Source organism: Leptopilina boulardi, unplaced genomic scaffold (genome assembly GCF_019393585.1).
Source record: "Leptopilina boulardi isolate dan_hultmark-lab unplaced genomic scaffold, ZJU_Lbou_2.1 LbouV2_266, whole genome shotgun sequence".
Taxonomy (NCBI): Eukaryota; Metazoa; Arthropoda; class Insecta; order Hymenoptera; family Figitidae; genus Leptopilina; species Leptopilina boulardi.
The window spans coordinates 4,285,215-4,303,185 of NW_026137825.1; the positions used below are offsets into that span (position 1 = coordinate 4,285,215).

Below are 17,971 nucleotides of genomic sequence, written 5' to 3' on the forward strand. Positions count from 1 at the left end.
GTTAAATAATTGAATTGAAGAAGATCTGAAGAAGATATAAATTTTATACTAAAAAAATGTATTTTATTTACATTTTTTTTTCAAATGTAAAAAAAAAAATGTCGCATTTTATTAAAATAAGTCGATAAATATCGTATTTTTGAAAAAAGTCGTATAATCCGAGGCCTGATAATTTTCATTATTATTATTTAATATGTAATAATATTCTAATAATTAGTAATAATATTAATATTTAATTTCTTTATAACAAATAATTAAATAGTCAATTTGGCGCGCTTGAGCGCGTTTAACTTTGCTAGTTAATAATAATTTGTCAGAAGAATAGTAAAATAATTTGAAATCGATAAAAAAAAAAGAAGTGATTGAATTTTTATAATTGGATTGCATTGAATTTTTCAACGTTTTGATAGAAGAAAAAAAGAAAAGCTATATATATATATATATATATATATATATATATATATTTATTCTGTAACTTTAGCTCCAGTAATGAGACAACCCAAAGTTCATCCACCGCCACGGCCCCATAGTGCTGATTTCCTCGAGTACGAAGCAAATCGAAGACCAGATCAGCAAACTCTCATTCAGTCAGATAGTCTCCAAAATCAATCCAGGCGACCGCAGAGGCCGAAGTCAAGTTTAGATATTGTTAATCCCTCCGATACTCCTGCCAATGACAACTACTTTTACTCCGAGGAAAGGTAACTTCAATTTTCCTTCATTAAAATCTTCAATTTGCATTCAAAAAAGTTTCTTTCACTATTTTTTATTTATTTTTTTTATTTATAATTATAACCACAATTTTTGCTTTAATTTTTTGTTTTTTGGAAATAAATTTCTTTTCTCCCTTCTAATTATAGATACGCAGCACAAATGCGACAAAGCGCAGTTTACATTCATCAAACGCCTCAACACCAACAGCAACAAAGGAATCAGTCACTTTCAAGAGCAACGACGCCATCAATGACATCGAATAGAGACAGAGATGTTGAATCTGGCATTGGAACGCTGTCGGAAAATTCCTGCTCTGGAATTCGACGATCGAGAGGAGATCACATGCAACATATCATTAGTTCACAACCCCTACAGAGGCACAATGAGTAAGTTAATTGATATTGCAAACGTCATTTAATTATTCCAACAAATATTCCTACTAAACATATATAGAGAAGAAATTCTAAAAATTCTACCTCGAATTCTTTAAAAAAAAAAATTTTTTTCTCTTTTATATTTAAAAAGAAAAAAAGCTCCCTCTAACACGAAGAAGAAGAAGAAGAAAAAATATGTTTATTCATTCCCATTGAATGTGTCTAAAAAAAAAATAATAATGAGATCTCAATAATTGATATAAAATGAATTTAATTTCAGTGTTTGTAGAATTAAAAATTAACCGTTATAATCTTTTATTTGTTATAATTGAAGGAAGAACCGCACTTTTTACTATTATCTAATTTTTCTCGATTAATTTATTTATTTAATCACAATGTACGGGCTTACAAGAAAAGAAAAAATTTAATAGTTAAATTATTTAATTATCAAATTTATTAATTAATAATTTATTATTAATTTTTAATTATTTAATTTTTTTATATTTATTAAATCTAAACAAAATTTTTAATTTAATTCATATTTATATTGATAATAATAATTGACTAATAATGTTTAGAATTTCTCCTCTATGTTCAGGGAATGTTTAATCCCTCTATGTTTAATTAATAATAATAATAATAATAATAATAATTAATAATCTACTAAATTTATCAATTTAATTTGATTGTATATCAATTTTTTGAAAATTATTAATGACGGTGTTTTTTTTTTTTTTTTATTTCACTTTTAGCTTGGCAAGTAACGAGGCACTTTTGAGAAGATCATTGCGTGAAAGAAGTTATGAACCGGCAACAAATCGAGAAATGCTGATTCACAATGAAAGTGGAACCGTACCTAGAAGAATGCCACGTGACTACGATCCATCGAGTGGAGTTACTCGCACCGCAGGAATGACAGCGAGTCACGTGACTAATCATAGTTCCTATGGAAGTCCAGCCGCTTGTCATACTGGGCCTAGACGATGGAACGAGCAACAGTTCGCCAGGTCGGCATCGGCTCGATTGCCACGAACAAGGCATCCCGCTGCCGTTGACCACGACGACGACGACGACGACGATTACGCTGATCGATCATCCAATCACGATTCAAGGGACGGAGAACGAAAAATTCAACAGGTAATCAATTTTTTTTTTTACCTTTTTCTTTTTTCATTCAAATAAATTGATGATCCACATGGAAATATTTTTTTATTTTGTATTTATTTACATAACAAAATTTTTTAACGTCTGTAAAAGTAGATTAAATACATTTAATTAATCTAATTTTAGTTTATATTTCAAATATTAATTAAAGTCCAAATATTTAAAACAATAATAAAATAATTAGAAATTAAAAATTAACATAGAAATCAATTTGAAATATTAAAAATCAATGTTGAATAAAAGGGGTGAATATTTGTTATTGAACATTGAGATTCTTTAAGATAAACAAAATTTCTGAGTCTTGTTTATAATTCAGTAACAGTCTTTTGTCATTTGTTGGAATTTTTTTTTCTCCTTCCTTTTTTTTTTTTTTTTTTGAAGAAAATAACATAAAAATGATTCATGACTCTTTCCTGTGAGGAGTAAAACGTGTAGCGTGTACTTTTAAACATGATTCATAAAGCTTTGCGACAGGTAAATGCATTTGCTTCACGTCATTAGCAATATCGTCACGAACTCGTCGTTCATAGCTTTCACCATGAAACCCGGAATCTTAGACACACGAGACGTGAATCCCATCAGTCTACAAAAACGACGATAATGATGATGATGAATCATTGTTTCATTTTGTTTTGTTATTTTTTTATTTTCAAATGCAAGGTGTGCATAATTTAATTCTTATCGCAGGTTTCGCCAACTTTTTAGTCAGAAAACAAAACTCATTAATTCAATGAGCTGTTATGAAAAATTTCAAACTTATGGAATAATAATAATAAAGAAAATAATAGGTAACAGAAAATTTGAAATAATTTTTTAAAAATGATTTTATTTTTTCTTTTTAGCGAGAAGAATCGATGAAGCGACTTTTGGAGTGGAAGCAGCGAATGCTGCAGTCGCCACTGACTAGAAAGCCCTCTGGATCAACAAATAGAGGTACAGCACAAAACGAGTTATCAAACTACTATAAACAACAAGCTCTACTTGATTTGGCTGCTCATGAAGCTTCTGTCGCTGAAGCACGTCATTCCAGAAGAAGAGAGGAAACTCATCGTCCGCACGTCAGAAGTAAAAGCTCCGATGGTAGAAGATCTGCGACCAACGTTTCGCGCTACAACAGTTATTCCAGCGATGACGAAGGTAGGGAAACTTCCTCACCTGAACTTATCATCTAAAAAAACACAAACACACACAAAATAACGCCTTCATTTTTTTCCATTAAAAAAAAAAGAAATTTGGAACCATTTTCTTTTAGTAATTTTGACAAATTCGATTTGCATTTCAAAATTCGGCTTTATATTATAATTTGTTACTACTGTATATCGTTTGTTACAAACGCTTCCAAATTTAAAAAAAAAAAAAAAAAGAATTATAAACTCATTTGAAAACGAACTTTGCACTTACGAGTTCGAAATACGAGTTCCAAGTTCCTTTCGTTTTGTAATCTTGTGCCCATTAGTAGAGTTGGAAGCTTTCTCTGTAATGTATATAATTATATATGTTACGTAGTTAAAAGTTTTAACAACGTTCGTCAAACTAAAGTTTTGCATCCAAATGGACGAGACGATAAAGCTTTATAACTTTTCTCTTCACGTCAATTGTTGTCCAGCAAAACAATTGGAATTTTTTTTTTTTTTTTTTTTTATTTATAGTATACTAATTGTTGAGGATTATTTTTTTTCGAGCAAAAGAATCGTTGAACTGCTATTTTGAAAAACACACACATCGAAAAAAAGACTAACAAAAGGTTGGAAATTCTAACAATTCATTTCCCTCGTTATCTACTTAAAAACTTCTTTCTCGATTCTTTTTTGCTTTCAGACCTTAAAAGAAAAAAAAAAAACAAAAAAAAAACAAAAAACTCGCTCAGCCTTTTATTGACTAACAAGGTTGCACGTACAAATGTTATTAAATATGTATTATGTATGTATTTAAAAAACAGAAAAATTAACAAATTGCTTAATGTCTCATTATAATCGTACGTGGAATTTTTTTTTTACATTTTTAGAAAAATTTAAAAAAATATAATTACCGTTAAATTAATTTTAATTTTCAATAAATGATAATTAGTATTACATTTACAATTATTAATAGTAAATTGGTATTAATTAACATAGATTTTGGAATCTATATTTTTTATTAATATTTATTTATTTAATTATTCGGGATATTAATAAATATCATATTTAAGATAATTAAAATCGAATTAAGGTTAATTTTTGATATTAACATTTTTATGTTAATAATTAAATTTTAATTATTTAATTTTATTTTATTTAATTTTTAATAAAATGAGTATTTTTAATTTTTTTTCGTGGTGGCTTTTCTAATGGCGTTTTCCAATATTTAGTTTTAAATTTGATAAAATAATTGTAAATTTTAATAATTAATTTTCAATTTTTATCATAAATGAGAGAGTATATATTTTTTTTAAATTGAAGATATTGAAAACAAGATTTTGTTAAAAAAAAAATCAACGACAGTTTCTCTCCTCGGGGCTCCTTCTCTATGGCGATGGTGGGTCTGGTCTGATTAAAATTAACAACTTAGATGCTTTTGAAGGTCGTCGGAAGCATGGCATGTCATTAGGTCAACTAACACTCTCGTCCTGCGAACGTCATCGCCTCAAGCTCGTTTCTTATACAACTAATCTTCATTTAATTTCAATCTCTGCATCGAGACATATTTTTATTTTTTTTTGACAAATAAAATCAATTTTCATTTATTTTAAATTATTTATTTATATTAAATTAAAATTTTTAAAAATAAATTATATAATTTTATGAATTATACAAACTATTGTAAAATTATATAAATTATTATAAAATTAATATCAATTATCCTTGCTTTTAAGTAACCTTTTTAGAAATTAATTTCAATTTTATAAATTTTGAATAGGAAATTTATTAGGATTTTCTTTGTAATTTAAAGGATTTTAATTATTTTTTTTTTCTAAATTTGGAAGCGTTTGGAAGAACAATGCTTTTGATAAATAAGTTTAAAGTAGATCATTTTCTCCTTCTCTTTTTCTCTCAATGCAGAGACTTGCACAAATATCTTCTGGTTGTGGGTAATTAAGAAATTCTATCGGAATTAAAAATAAAAAAATAAATAAAAGTAACTTAAAAAAAAATGTATCTGTTTGATAACGAATCAGAGCTGGGCGATGTCCGGAGGAAGCGCACGCGTAGACCCTCGCATACAGGAAGGAGCCCCCGGAATTTTGGAGAGGATCGGTCACCCACAACAACTGTCGTCAACAACACTCACAAGTCCAGTGTCGCCGGTATTGTTAACCCTTCAACTCTCTGTGGAATTCCGCCGGACGCCGGTTACGAGGAGGTCAACTACCTCCAAGGAAAATCAACCACAACAAAGGAGAGAAATTCCACGAAAAAGGACAATATCATGGATTCACAACATCACCACCAACATCATCATGAAACACCAAAGAAGCCCTCGGGAATTTTAAAAACACCGAGTGCTTATTCAAACCAAGCTGTCACACGAAATGAAGATGGAAAACTCAGTACACTAGCTGGTTATATACCAGGTGAAACTTGGCAAACAAAAAATGTTCAATGGAAAACAAAAGACGATAACGAATATTGGGAGATGAAGAAAAAATTAGATAATTCCACAAAATATTTGAAAACAGATGAGGAAATTGTTGATACAGTAAATTTGGTACAAAGTCGAATTAAATCATTTGAATTGTGTTCAAGTCCAGTTAGAGAGACATTGACAATGCAAGAGCCATTGAAAATTTCTCCACCACAAGCAATTGAGGCTCATGTTTCGAAATTGGACTCAACTCGAAAACCAACGACTATCAAAGAATTTGCACTCACCCAAGAATCTCCAATTAACGACGACGAAGTGGTGAATAAGAAAAATAAATCTGTCAAGGATTTACTAGCGGATTTTGAAAAAAAATCACAACAAATAAGACAACAGGAGGATGATGATAAACGAAAGGAAGTAAAACACCGTGGGGTTTTTAGTGACACTGAAACACTTCTCTATGACACTGGCAGTGATTTAGATCAACCGGAAAAAAGCTGTGAGGAAGATTCACATTTTCAAAAATTTCAAATATACAAACAAAATTATCAACAAGATGATAAATATCACAAGGATCGTGATTATTTAAATGAATATCAAAAGAATACAGATTATAGAAAATTCACTGATAATTCAATGAATTATCAAAAAATTTATGAATATAGTAAAAAAACTGAGGAGGAAAATTATCAATTGGAATCTGATTATTTAAATCAAAATCAAGAGGAAAAAGAATCTAAATCTGATTATTTGAATAAAAATGATTATCAGAAGCAAGAAGAAAATTATGGGAAATTAAAAGTGATTGAAGAGAAAGTCGATAGCTATACGGGAACAATAAGAAGAAAACCAGAGGATCGAAAAAGAAGACGTAAGACCTCAAAGGTGGAAGATTTAGAAACATCAGGTTACACTCGTTTGAGTATGACAGAATCATTAGTGACTCATGGTGATCAATTTTCCGATGAAAGTGAAAATAATACAAAAGAGGATACATCGCCGGAAAATCATTATCTACCAATGTCACCGCGTAAATCGATTCTCGATCCTAATATAGATGACACAACACCAACGCCAAAAATGATGGAAAGTTTATTTGCCACATTGGATCATGAGGAAAGTTCATATGTTGAAATGACACAAAATGGATTGGGTCGTTCACTACTTGCACCAAATATCGATGGTGATTATTCAACACTTGAAACAGCGCACTATGAATTTGTTTGTGTTACCGATAATAAAATGGAACCAGTTTACATGGAGGTGAATCAACTCGCTGAAAATGAGGAGAAAGTAAAAAAATGTGAAAAAAGAGAATCTGAACGTTCTGAACTTCCCGATATTCTCACTGCATTAAAATCAGATAGCTCTGACGCTGATGATGAATCGTCGAAGGATTTGGATTCAATTGATGCACCACGTCATCCACGTTTCAGTCTTTCCGATACATTTAGACCAGCTTCATATTATTTAGGAGCGAGTAGAACACTAATTGCTGAACTTCACGATTCATCGGATAGTGAATTGGTGTCACCGCCTCCAATTCCAACGTCACCGCCACCAATGGAGGATTTGGAGGAAGAACAGAACAAACAAACAGGCACGAATCTTTCACGGAAGTCTACAGAATCAACAAGGGATAGTCGAGTCTCTTTAGAGAGTACGGGAAGTGATTCGACGGAATTAAAAAATCCTGAAGAAGCAAGACATAGACAATTGAAAAGAAGACCGGTGAGTGATGATGTTTGTGAAGTATTGGATAGTCTTGATGAACTCGAATCACTTGGTAGTCGTTTTGATGGTGCGAGTATTGATCTTGATCAATATCTCGAGGAATTGCAAGCTAGGGATGCATTCAACGTTGATCTCTATGCCAAGGATTTAAGTTACAATAGTATTTATGGTTTCAATGAGAATATGCTGGTGGCTGATAAATTACAAAAAACATCATGTCAGGATAAAATGAATCTCGATCAACCATTCACCTATGGTACAAGAGGCAAAACAAGTTCAGCGAGTAGTCTTCCCTCAATGCGTGTCTCTGATCTTCCACCATCGCATCAACATTCACAATCATTCACCGGCGATGCACACTATGAGAACGTTTTGAGTTTCTCTCCCCTTCGTGGTTCACCAGCTGTCACACGATCCGAGGTCGAGAGTCCAATTTACAAATCAAGACCACAGCAAATTTCTCCAAAACCAATTACTCTGCAAAATCATTCACGATCAGCGAGTCAGGATTCAGCTCGTTATTCCCTATCGCCAAATCAAAGATCATCGTCGAGTCAAGATTCAAAAACATCGCCACAAATTTATTTGGCTACTGCCGATCATGCACCTTATTATTATTCTGATTTGCAAACGGGTGCAACTACTGAAACACAACCAAGATCATTGTTTCACACATCGAGATTACCACAGCTCAACAATCAACGCGGCGATACTTCGATCAATAAACGAAATGACATTGGAAGAATGGTTAATCCAATTGCACGACAACTACCGAGACAAATTCAAGTCGACGATATTGATGAGGCACGACGAATTGCCGCCGAATTGAGAAAAACAACACAATTTTTGGCTGAGGATAAAGTTGGATTGGTTGATAAGAGAAATTTTTACGAAGCCGATACATTGCGTAGGGTTAAATCCACGGATCCATTACCCGATGTTACATTACCTGATGTGAGTACAAGAAATTTATACCCCCATGGTCTGAGGGATAAATCCGGTAGTCAACAATTAGAACCTGAATTTCCCATTGTTACCACATCGCACAGACGATCAAGATCATTGGAAGGATTATTGGATGACGTGGGACTGCAAAATTTAGTTGAGGAACGAAATAGAGCGAATAGAATTTTAAATGAAACAACAACTGTCGAAAGAAGTGCAAATACAAATACAAGAATTGAGACGGAAAATATCAGGAGTCAACAGGGAACATTCGAAGATCCTTGGGAACAGGATTCCCTCTGGCGTGAGAGTCTCAGAAGAGTGAGTCTTCGTCATGCAAGATCATTGGATAATTTGGAAACTCCACCGAGACCGGCGAGAACGGAATTAAAATCAAGAGGTAAAATCACTCGCGGTGCAATTTACGTTAATGACAGTGTGATATCGGGTACTTTAGACATTGATCGATCAACGAGAGTCAAGAGACGATCAAATGATAATGAACAAAATCAAAATTTGGATCAAAATGCAAATTCATCAATGGGAAATAATGAAGACGAGGAAGACGATGCCTATGAAACTTTAGCAATGGATAGAATTGGTGCCGGTGGTTATGTGTGGGATTCAAAAAATGAGGCGTACAGAAAGCCAAATACAATTGAGAAGCATTTTTTAGTGGAAGGCAACCTTCCCCCGAGTGGATCGAGCGTGGAAAGAACGCGGACAACGACGTCGTTCGAGCTCGATCGAGAAAAGCTCCGTCAATGGGACCTGTTGTCGAGCGCTTGCTTACTCCAGGAACAGCAGCGCACATCGATGGCGGATTCGGGGCGAGGGTTGCCTATCAACGATCGAGTATCTACAGGCCAAGACGGCAAAGAATCATCACCGACAACGATGACGACAATGACGAAGACAACAATCAAATCCAAGAGAATTCCACCAGATGATCGTAAAAAATCTGATGATGATGATGATGATGATATGCAGGAATCGTCAACGAGGGCTACAGGTGAGTGGCTCTTGAGGACTGATGGTGTGGTGTTCAGGAAGTGAGAGGACCTCGGCCGTGTTCCAACTCGACGTTCATCTCTCCTGCTACCTCGGGGAACAAAAAAAAAAATTCTCCAAAACAAAAATCTCTTCAAATTCTCCAAAAAATAATTGTCACAGATTTTATATTTTTTTAATGTTGATAATACGGACCTAAGAGAAAAAGTGATATTTTTTTTCTTCTCAAATAAAACCGGGGAGGAAATTCACAATGTTTATAATCAACGATTGAAAAAGAAAACAAAATTTTTTCACGCAGAAAATAATTTTTGGTGTATTTTTGTTTAATTATTATTAATTTAAAAATTTCATTGTAAAAATGTTTTCTATCAAAAAATTATAATATTAAATATGGTTTATAATTTTTTTGTAATTATTATTTTGCAAAAATGTTTTCGGTCAAAAAATGATAATTTTTATAATAATTTTGGCCTACAATTTTTTTCTTTAAAAAATTATTAATCGAAAAGAATTGCAAAAATTTTTTCAGTCAAAAAATTATTATTTTAAGAAATATAAATTTTTTTCGATTTAAGAAATAATAAATTTTAAATAAATTCACTAAATTTTAATTTACTAAATAAATAAAATACATTTTTTTACTTATGTAACAAAAAAAAAATTTTTGTACCTATTATTTCCTTAATCGAAAAATAATTTATATTTAACTATATTGAGGGAACAGAAAAAAATTGCATTTAGTCTAAAAATAAAATTAATATAATTAGAAAATAATAATATTTGCAACAAATATTTTTTTTCTCAAAATCGTTGATTATAAACGTTGTGAATTTCACTGACGTTAAATAAGAGATTATGAGTAGAATTTACTTTCGAATTGAAATAAAAAATTTTATTATCTTCCAATATATTTATAGTAATAAAATTTCTAATATAATTTAAATTTTGATTATTAGTTTTTTTAATGAGAAGCAATTTTTTTGATTTTTAGTTACAGAAAATAGTTTTGAGTAAAATAAATAAAAAAAAGTAGAAAATATCTAAAAATCGAAATTAAATATAGTTTCTAAATATTTTAAATATCTTTAATTAAATTCAAATATTAATTAAACAGGTAAAAGTCGATTTACATTTTTAAGAACATTTATGACATTTTTTAAAATTTAGATGAAACGTTATTACAATTAATATTTTTATTTTTATAATTAAAATTAATATTTTGAAATTGAAAAAAAAATTCTAAATTCTATTTTAACGTTAGAAATTTTTTTTTCTAAAAGAAAGAACCTTTTTTCATTTTAAAAATATAATGAGAATGTTTTTCTACTTTTATCATTAAAATTTCGCTATTATTCAAAAAATTAATAATTACAAAGAGAAAAAAAATTGTTTTTGAATTTTTCAACAAATCTAGTTGACACTTTTTCTCTTAGGGCCTTTGAAAAATAAATTGTAAATTAACATTTTGTTTCGTTTTTTTTTTTGAAATTATATTTAACATTAAAAAAAAAATCTCAAAGCTCGTTTTTGATAAAGAAAAGCACCGTTGAATATTTTATTTTGAGCGACAAAAAAAAATTATGCAAACTACGTCCAGCTTTGCTGATTACCAAAGTACCTGCGAAAACGCCATTACTAGCCATGAAATTTAAGAGAAAACAAAAATAAAAAAAATATGACCAAGGCCCGCTTTCCAACTAGCGGTTCGTGTTTTTTGATTTTTTAATTTAAAAAAAAAAATTAATTGTTTCTTTTTTACATGAAACAATTTTTATTCAGAATAAAAGTGATCGACTTTTGAAAACGAAAAATGAATAAATAAAAAAGTCAAGACACGCTATTTTTAATTGAAACTGACATTTAAAAAAAATGATAAATAATTTTAAAAAAGTAAATTCTCATTCCTTGAGACAAAATAAAATATTTAAGTAGAGCTTTCTTTTCGTCTGAACCTTGACATTCATTATAAAAAAAAAAAAAAAAAAAAACTCGGATTCGTGAGTTGGAACACGGCTTGGGATTGCGTGCGAGTTTTGCGTGTGTATGATTTTTTTTGTAAACTAATATTTAACACACTCGATTATTATTGCTTATAATTATAATGACCAATTTTTTTTTCTTAATTATAATTATAATTTATGTAGTAATGAATCATTGATGATCAAGTATTATTTTTGGGATTTATATTTTATATCTTAATTGACATATATTTTGTCAGGATCTATTTATTCTATTTCCGATTTCCGGAATTTTCATTTGAATCACTGACAAAGCGAATTTCCCTTATTTTTCATTTTTCAAATAGTATTTTTATCCTTTAGTTTTTTTCAATTAATTTTTTTTTTTTGGACAAAAATACGGGAAATCCTGCTCAAGCGAGTTTTGTTTATTTTCAAACAGCGATATTTCGCAATTTTATGACTTAGAATTAGGTAGAGCTAACGATGTAAATAGGTCAGTAATAATTTTTTTTTTTTACATTAAACAAAGTGTACATACGGGAAATTTTTTTTATATTATAAAAATTTGTTATCTATAATTTAAAATCTAAAAGAAATTTTTAGCGGTTAAATTATTTCTGCGCCACATTTTTCAGATTCTGTTTTTTGTGTTAATTTTTGAAATAATTGAACTTATTTTAAAAATTAATTGAAATGAGTTTTTAAAAGTATTTTCGATATTTGGATAATTTTTTTTTTTAATTTAGAATCTGAAAAAAGTGTCAATTAGAAAAAAAAACGTCAGGAATTGTGCGACGATAAACTGCCATTGATTTTTTATTTCTTTTTTCTTTCTTTTCTTTAGAAGAAAATTTTTTTTATAAATATATATATATAAATAAGGATTAGTGCAATCGGTTTTACTATATTGGTAGTCTGTTGATTTAGGCTATGAGTTGTAAATAGTGAAATATTCAAAACTGATTAGATAAATATATATATATATATATATATATATATAATAAATTTTGATACATCTAGAGTTAGACACTCGAGAGTTGTATACATTTTTTTACAATTATTAAAGTTTGTATTATCTCAATTTTCCTGGATTTACTTTCCTTTATCTCTTTATTTTCAATTTTCAACAATTTTTTTTGTTACTTTTCATTTTTATTCGCTTTTAAAAAATGAAATATATTAGTTATAAAAATTCATCTCTTTTCTAAAATTCATCTTTTCAATATATGTATATTTTCTTTTTTTTATTACACTTTTTTAGTATTACACTATTTTTAAATTTTATAATAAATATTTTAATACTTTTATATATTCTATTTTTACATTTTATTTTAATATTTTTGTACTTAAATTATATTGTTGTTTTATATTTGCGATAGTATTCCAACAGAGTGGAAAAGTAATGCATTATGGGAAAATTTACTGTTTTTTTTTAGTAACAAAAGCAGTACTTTACAATAAATTTTAAAATGACGGTATTAGAAAAATTATTCCACTTACGTAAGTAATATTATAAAATATTAAGAATAATTCTTAATATTAATAATTAAAAATATTAACAATTAAAAAATTAAAAAGTAAAAATATTAACTAATTGAAATGTTAAAAAATAAAAATATTAACAATTAAAAAATTAAAAAGTAAAAATATTAACTAATTGAAATGTTAAAAAATAAAAATATTAACAATTGAAATATTAAAAAATAAAAATATTAACAATATTGAAATATTAAAAATTAAAAAATATTAAAAACTAAAAATAAAAATTGTTTAAAAAAAAATATTTTGAAAATTTTGAATTTCAAATTGAAGAAAATAATAATTATTGTGTCGATATGATTGTGGAATTTTATTACCTTTATATACCTGCAATCCAAGTTTACATTGAAATACAAAGGGTATGATGACCTTAAGCCGAAGATCATAAACAATGCGTGGTTTGAAAATCCCAACGATATAATAGAATCAGTTGCAATTTGTGTATCGATCTGTTTAAACGTTTTCAAACTGAGTGTAAATTTTCTAAATTTTAATTAACAAAATTTCTAGTGAATAACATAGCGAGAGTGCTTGGAATTTTATTAATTCGCGAACGAAATAATTTTAGAGTATTAAACTTTTTTTTTATATATATAGTCATTTCAGTAATTTTTTTTCTTAATTCCAGGAGTGTTCCAAATTCTTTAAATCGCAATCGCTTAAATTTCAATAGAAAAAAAAAATTGTTTCTTTATTTAAACGTACGTTTCGGGAGTGTTCGAATTTTTTTTTTTTTTTAAATCGCAAGTGTTTTCATCGGCAGAATCTATCGTTCAAAATATTACAATACATCGTTTGCAATGCTAAGGTTAGAGATAAATTTTTTTTTATAAAATATTTGTTTTATATTATTTTAAATAATTATTATTTATACAATTAATTATACAGTTATTTATAAAACAATTTGTTTTTTTACTACTAAAAAATTAAAAAAATATTACATTAATATATTTTTACAAAAAGATTAGTACCATTTTAAAGCTCAGGAATTTTTTTTTAAAGTTTCAATGACCATTCTGAATACATTTTAGTTTCATATGAAGAGAATATGCAAAATTGTCTGGCGAATAATTAATTTCTTGATATATATATATATATATATATATATACTTTATGGATTTTGATTCTTGAAGCCCCAGGTGGTTCTGGAGAGCAAATCATGTGTATTCCAAATATACAAGTGGTGGACATATTCTGAATCCTGTTTCACCCACTATATATATATATATATATATATATATATATATATACATATATATATATCCATATATGTACATGTTTTGACCTAATAAGTTCATTGACCTTTCCGGAAGACCATACTGGTCCAGTTTTAATGCAGACGAACCTTAAGGTCGCAAAACCAGTTTCTCTTCTTTTTTTTTATCCATTTCCGATTTTTCATCAAACATTTGCGCAATTATATTTTCAGTAATATTGCATAATATATAACGATTTACTCGTTTTAATATTCTGATATTAATATTCTCCAAATATTTCATAATATTAACTTTTCCCCACCGGAAGGAATATATACATATAAAATAATTTCACAATTTTGCGAATAATTTCAAAATTAATGTTACATAAAAATTTGATAATTATAATATTAGTAAAAATAAAAAAAAATATATATAAATAATAATAATAATAATAATAATAGCAATAATTTATGTATTTATTTAACAACATACGGGTCAAGCCCTTTTGTACATAGTACTCTTAGAATCTAAAAGTTGCAAAATGCAACTTGTCATATACAGGGAATGTTACATTGGGCTTTGTGTACAATTTGAAAATTAGCTTCGAATTTCTAATCCTGTGACCCCAAAAACTCCTAAAGATGCGATTTTTTAAATTTATTTATTTAACGAAAAATGTTGGGCCTAATATTAGACATTGGGCCCAATATTTTTGTCATTTTTACTACAAGTCCCAGAAACCCAGAAATTCATGGGGATTACGAATTGAATACTGAAAATTAATGGGTTTTATTTAAGAGAACTAATTTTTTTTTACTGTGGGCCTCATATTGGGCTGCGGAATCTTACATTGGGCTCTATGCCCAATTTGAAAATTAGCTTCCAATTTCTAATCCTGTGATCTCAAAATCTCTCCAAGATGCGATTTTTTAAAATTTATTTATCTGTTGATAAATTTTGGACCCAATATCTTGGATTGGGCCAAATATTTTGGGCACTTATACCACATGTCTGAACGCAGAATTTCATGGGGATTACGAATTTGATACTGAAAATTAGTGGTCTCATTTAAGAAAACCACTTTTTTCATTGTAGGGCCCAACATTGGGCTCCGGGCCCAATTTTTTTGTTTCAAAGATGTACATCTTTTTGTTTGAAAAAACTTTTGTCTTGAATATTTATTACAAAAATTCGTACTTTTCGAGATATTTGCAAGTTTCCATACTTTTTGGAACACCCTGTATAATAAAGCCATTCAAATAACGCTAGGCAATCTCTTTCTGACTTAAAAATTGAATAATGATAATAAAATTAATAATTATTAGTTACAAAAACTCTTAATTAAAGAGGAAAGCGCTTAAGTACTACTTTTGTCACACTTGAATTTAAGTATTATATAAAAATTAGATAATAATAATAAAAAAAAATAGTAGTAGTAATAATGAGGGTAAAATTAAAAATTACTAGTTACTAATACTCTTAATTATAGAGGAAAACGCTAAAGCTCTATTTTCGTCACATTTGAATTTAAGAAAACTTTTTATTGGGAAATAATATTATTTTGAGAGGATAACATAATTGTTTAGAAGAAGAGGAATTTTTCTCTCAATATGAGTAATATTTTTTTGGAGGATATTTTGAAATGAAATAAGATTTACACGGTGTTATATATAAATATAGGCTGTGATACTTTGTCTTTGAGTTCAATAACATTAGTAGCCACGAAGCCAAGTTCCAGTCTTGTCCACGTGAAACTTGTTGGTACTTGTAATGAGTGTTGGAAGTTACATGTCGATACTCGTGTGCCCTCTCTGATATGTATATATATATAAGTCTATATAAAGGCAAACACAAGGAATTGAACTCTATGGTTTGGATTAGGTCACTGGTCGCTACTTGGACTCTATATACTATGGATCATTAAATATCAATGAGCCTTCTAACAACGACCTTTCCTCTTAACCAATATTGTATATGTATAGAAACTTGGCTCCGAACTATTCTGACGATCGATTTGTTTTTTTTTTTTCAACGTCCAACTCATCATTTTTTCAACTAATATTTTTAGTTTCCAAATTACTTTTGTTTTCTTTTATAAATTTTTACATTACGGTCAATCGGGGCTATTATACTAAAAAAATGCTACTTTTTTACTCAGTGCTTCTTCAAAATTCAAAATTTATTTTTTAAAAAAAATTTTTAACTCTTGCGTTATGTTTAATTATACACAATAATTTTGATATTGTCGTAACGAAATTTTGGTTGGCTGAAACAAAATTGTAGAATTATGTTAACCAAACATTTGGTTAGACCAACAAAATTATTTGGTTGAACATTTTTAAATTCCAACGAAAATTTGGTTACGACAAGAAAACAATTTGGTTAACAGAATAAAATATTTTAGTGACGAAATATTTCTCTCAGTGTATATCAGAATACTTCCGACTTTTATGATCTAGAAGTATTAAAAAAACATTTCTTCTTAAAATTAGTAAAGCCTACTTTTCCTAATTTTAGTATATCTCTAATACAATTATTTTTAATGTTTTTTTTATAGTTATTCTTTTATGAATACATAAAACATATTATTTGTTATATATAATTTTAAAGGTGAAAGTATAACGTTTTTTTTTACTTTTCTTTTTCGTATAAATTGATACACATTTTATGCGCATGATTTAGTTTTATTCGTCATTTTTATGTATATATATATATATATATATAAAATTCTACTTTTATACAGAATTTTTTTTTATATTCGATTTTATGTTGTATTATTTATAGCAATAGTAAAAAAAAATTTATAGATACTTAATTGACCCTATAATGTTATAAAATACAATTTTTCAAATGAAGAAGAAAAATGATACTATTAAAAAAAAAATTGAATTTAGGGCTTTTGTAAATGAAGAAATGGACACACTTTCTCTTAACTATCTATCAATCTCTCTTTACAAGAACCGCGTATATCGACACAGAGAGATAAAACTTTAAATGTCACTTTCGTCATTCGAGTCAATTTACCATCATCGTCTTTTATTTCCTTCAAATTGAACATCTCTATTCATTTTCTTTTTGTCGTAATTTTAACAAAATCAATAGTCATAACATTTTTAGAATATAATTACGATGAATTTTTTTTACTGAAAAAAATTGATAAAAATAAAATTTTAAAAAAAAGAACAATGAGTTGTAAAAAAAAAAAAAATTTGAAGGATTCAATGCGTGATTGACAGAGTCATAACTTTTTTTTTTTACCATTATATTCCTTCTGTTTCGCATTTGAATTGACATGGATCGTCAAAATATTGTTATCGATGCAAAATAGCGCTCTTGTCGATTAAATAATTTGCCAACTCAATTGAGGCTGGCATTTCGGATAATTTGCATATATTTTACGGCCGTTTAGTGTTTTGAATATTATATTGCGCCTATTCTCTGATGAAACAATTGCGATACAATCTTTCTTTCTATATATATGTATGTATGTATGTATACCTGTTGCTAATATATTTAGCAATAGCTAAAACATTTACAGAATTTTTTTTTCTTCAATATTTTTATTCTTCAAAAACTTTTTATTTACAATATACGGGTTAGAATTTCAATAAAGCGAATCGTCTAAAATTAACAAATTTAATTTTCAATGTTAAAATTAATTATTTATCAGTGTTTAAATTTGTCAACTGAATCTGAGAATTATTTTTTTAAGACATCTAAAAATTTTAATTTACATTAACAAAAGATTTTTGAATAATATTGTCAG

General features: G+C 28.3%; 1 protein-coding gene and 1 long non-coding RNA gene across 12 annotated transcripts in view; one reads left to right on the forward strand and one right to left on the reverse strand.

Annotated features, from left to right (window-relative positions):
- LOC127281217 (uncharacterized) overlaps nt 1-17,971 on the forward strand; it is a 257,929-nt gene that overhangs the window by 130,756 nt on the left and 109,202 nt on the right. For all 10 annotated transcript variants that reach the window (XR_007842936.1, XM_051304825.1, XM_051304826.1 and 7 more), the window contains 5 exons: nt 482-701; nt 861-1,100; nt 1,841-2,225; nt 3,095-3,389; nt 5,407-9,504. Coding sequence is in view for 9 of the 10 variants with exons in the window: in XM_051304825.1 (XP_051160782.1) it covers nt 482-701; nt 861-1,100; nt 1,841-2,225; nt 3,095-3,389; nt 5,407-9,504 (5,238 nt within the window). In the remaining variant the exon portion in view is untranslated. The remainder of the gene's footprint in view (nt 1-481; nt 702-860; nt 1,101-1,840; nt 2,226-3,094; nt 3,390-5,406; nt 9,505-17,971) is intronic.
- LOC127281228 (uncharacterized) overlaps nt 1-17,971 on the reverse strand; it is a 204,626-nt gene that overhangs the window by 123,457 nt on the left and 63,198 nt on the right. The window lies entirely within an intron of this gene.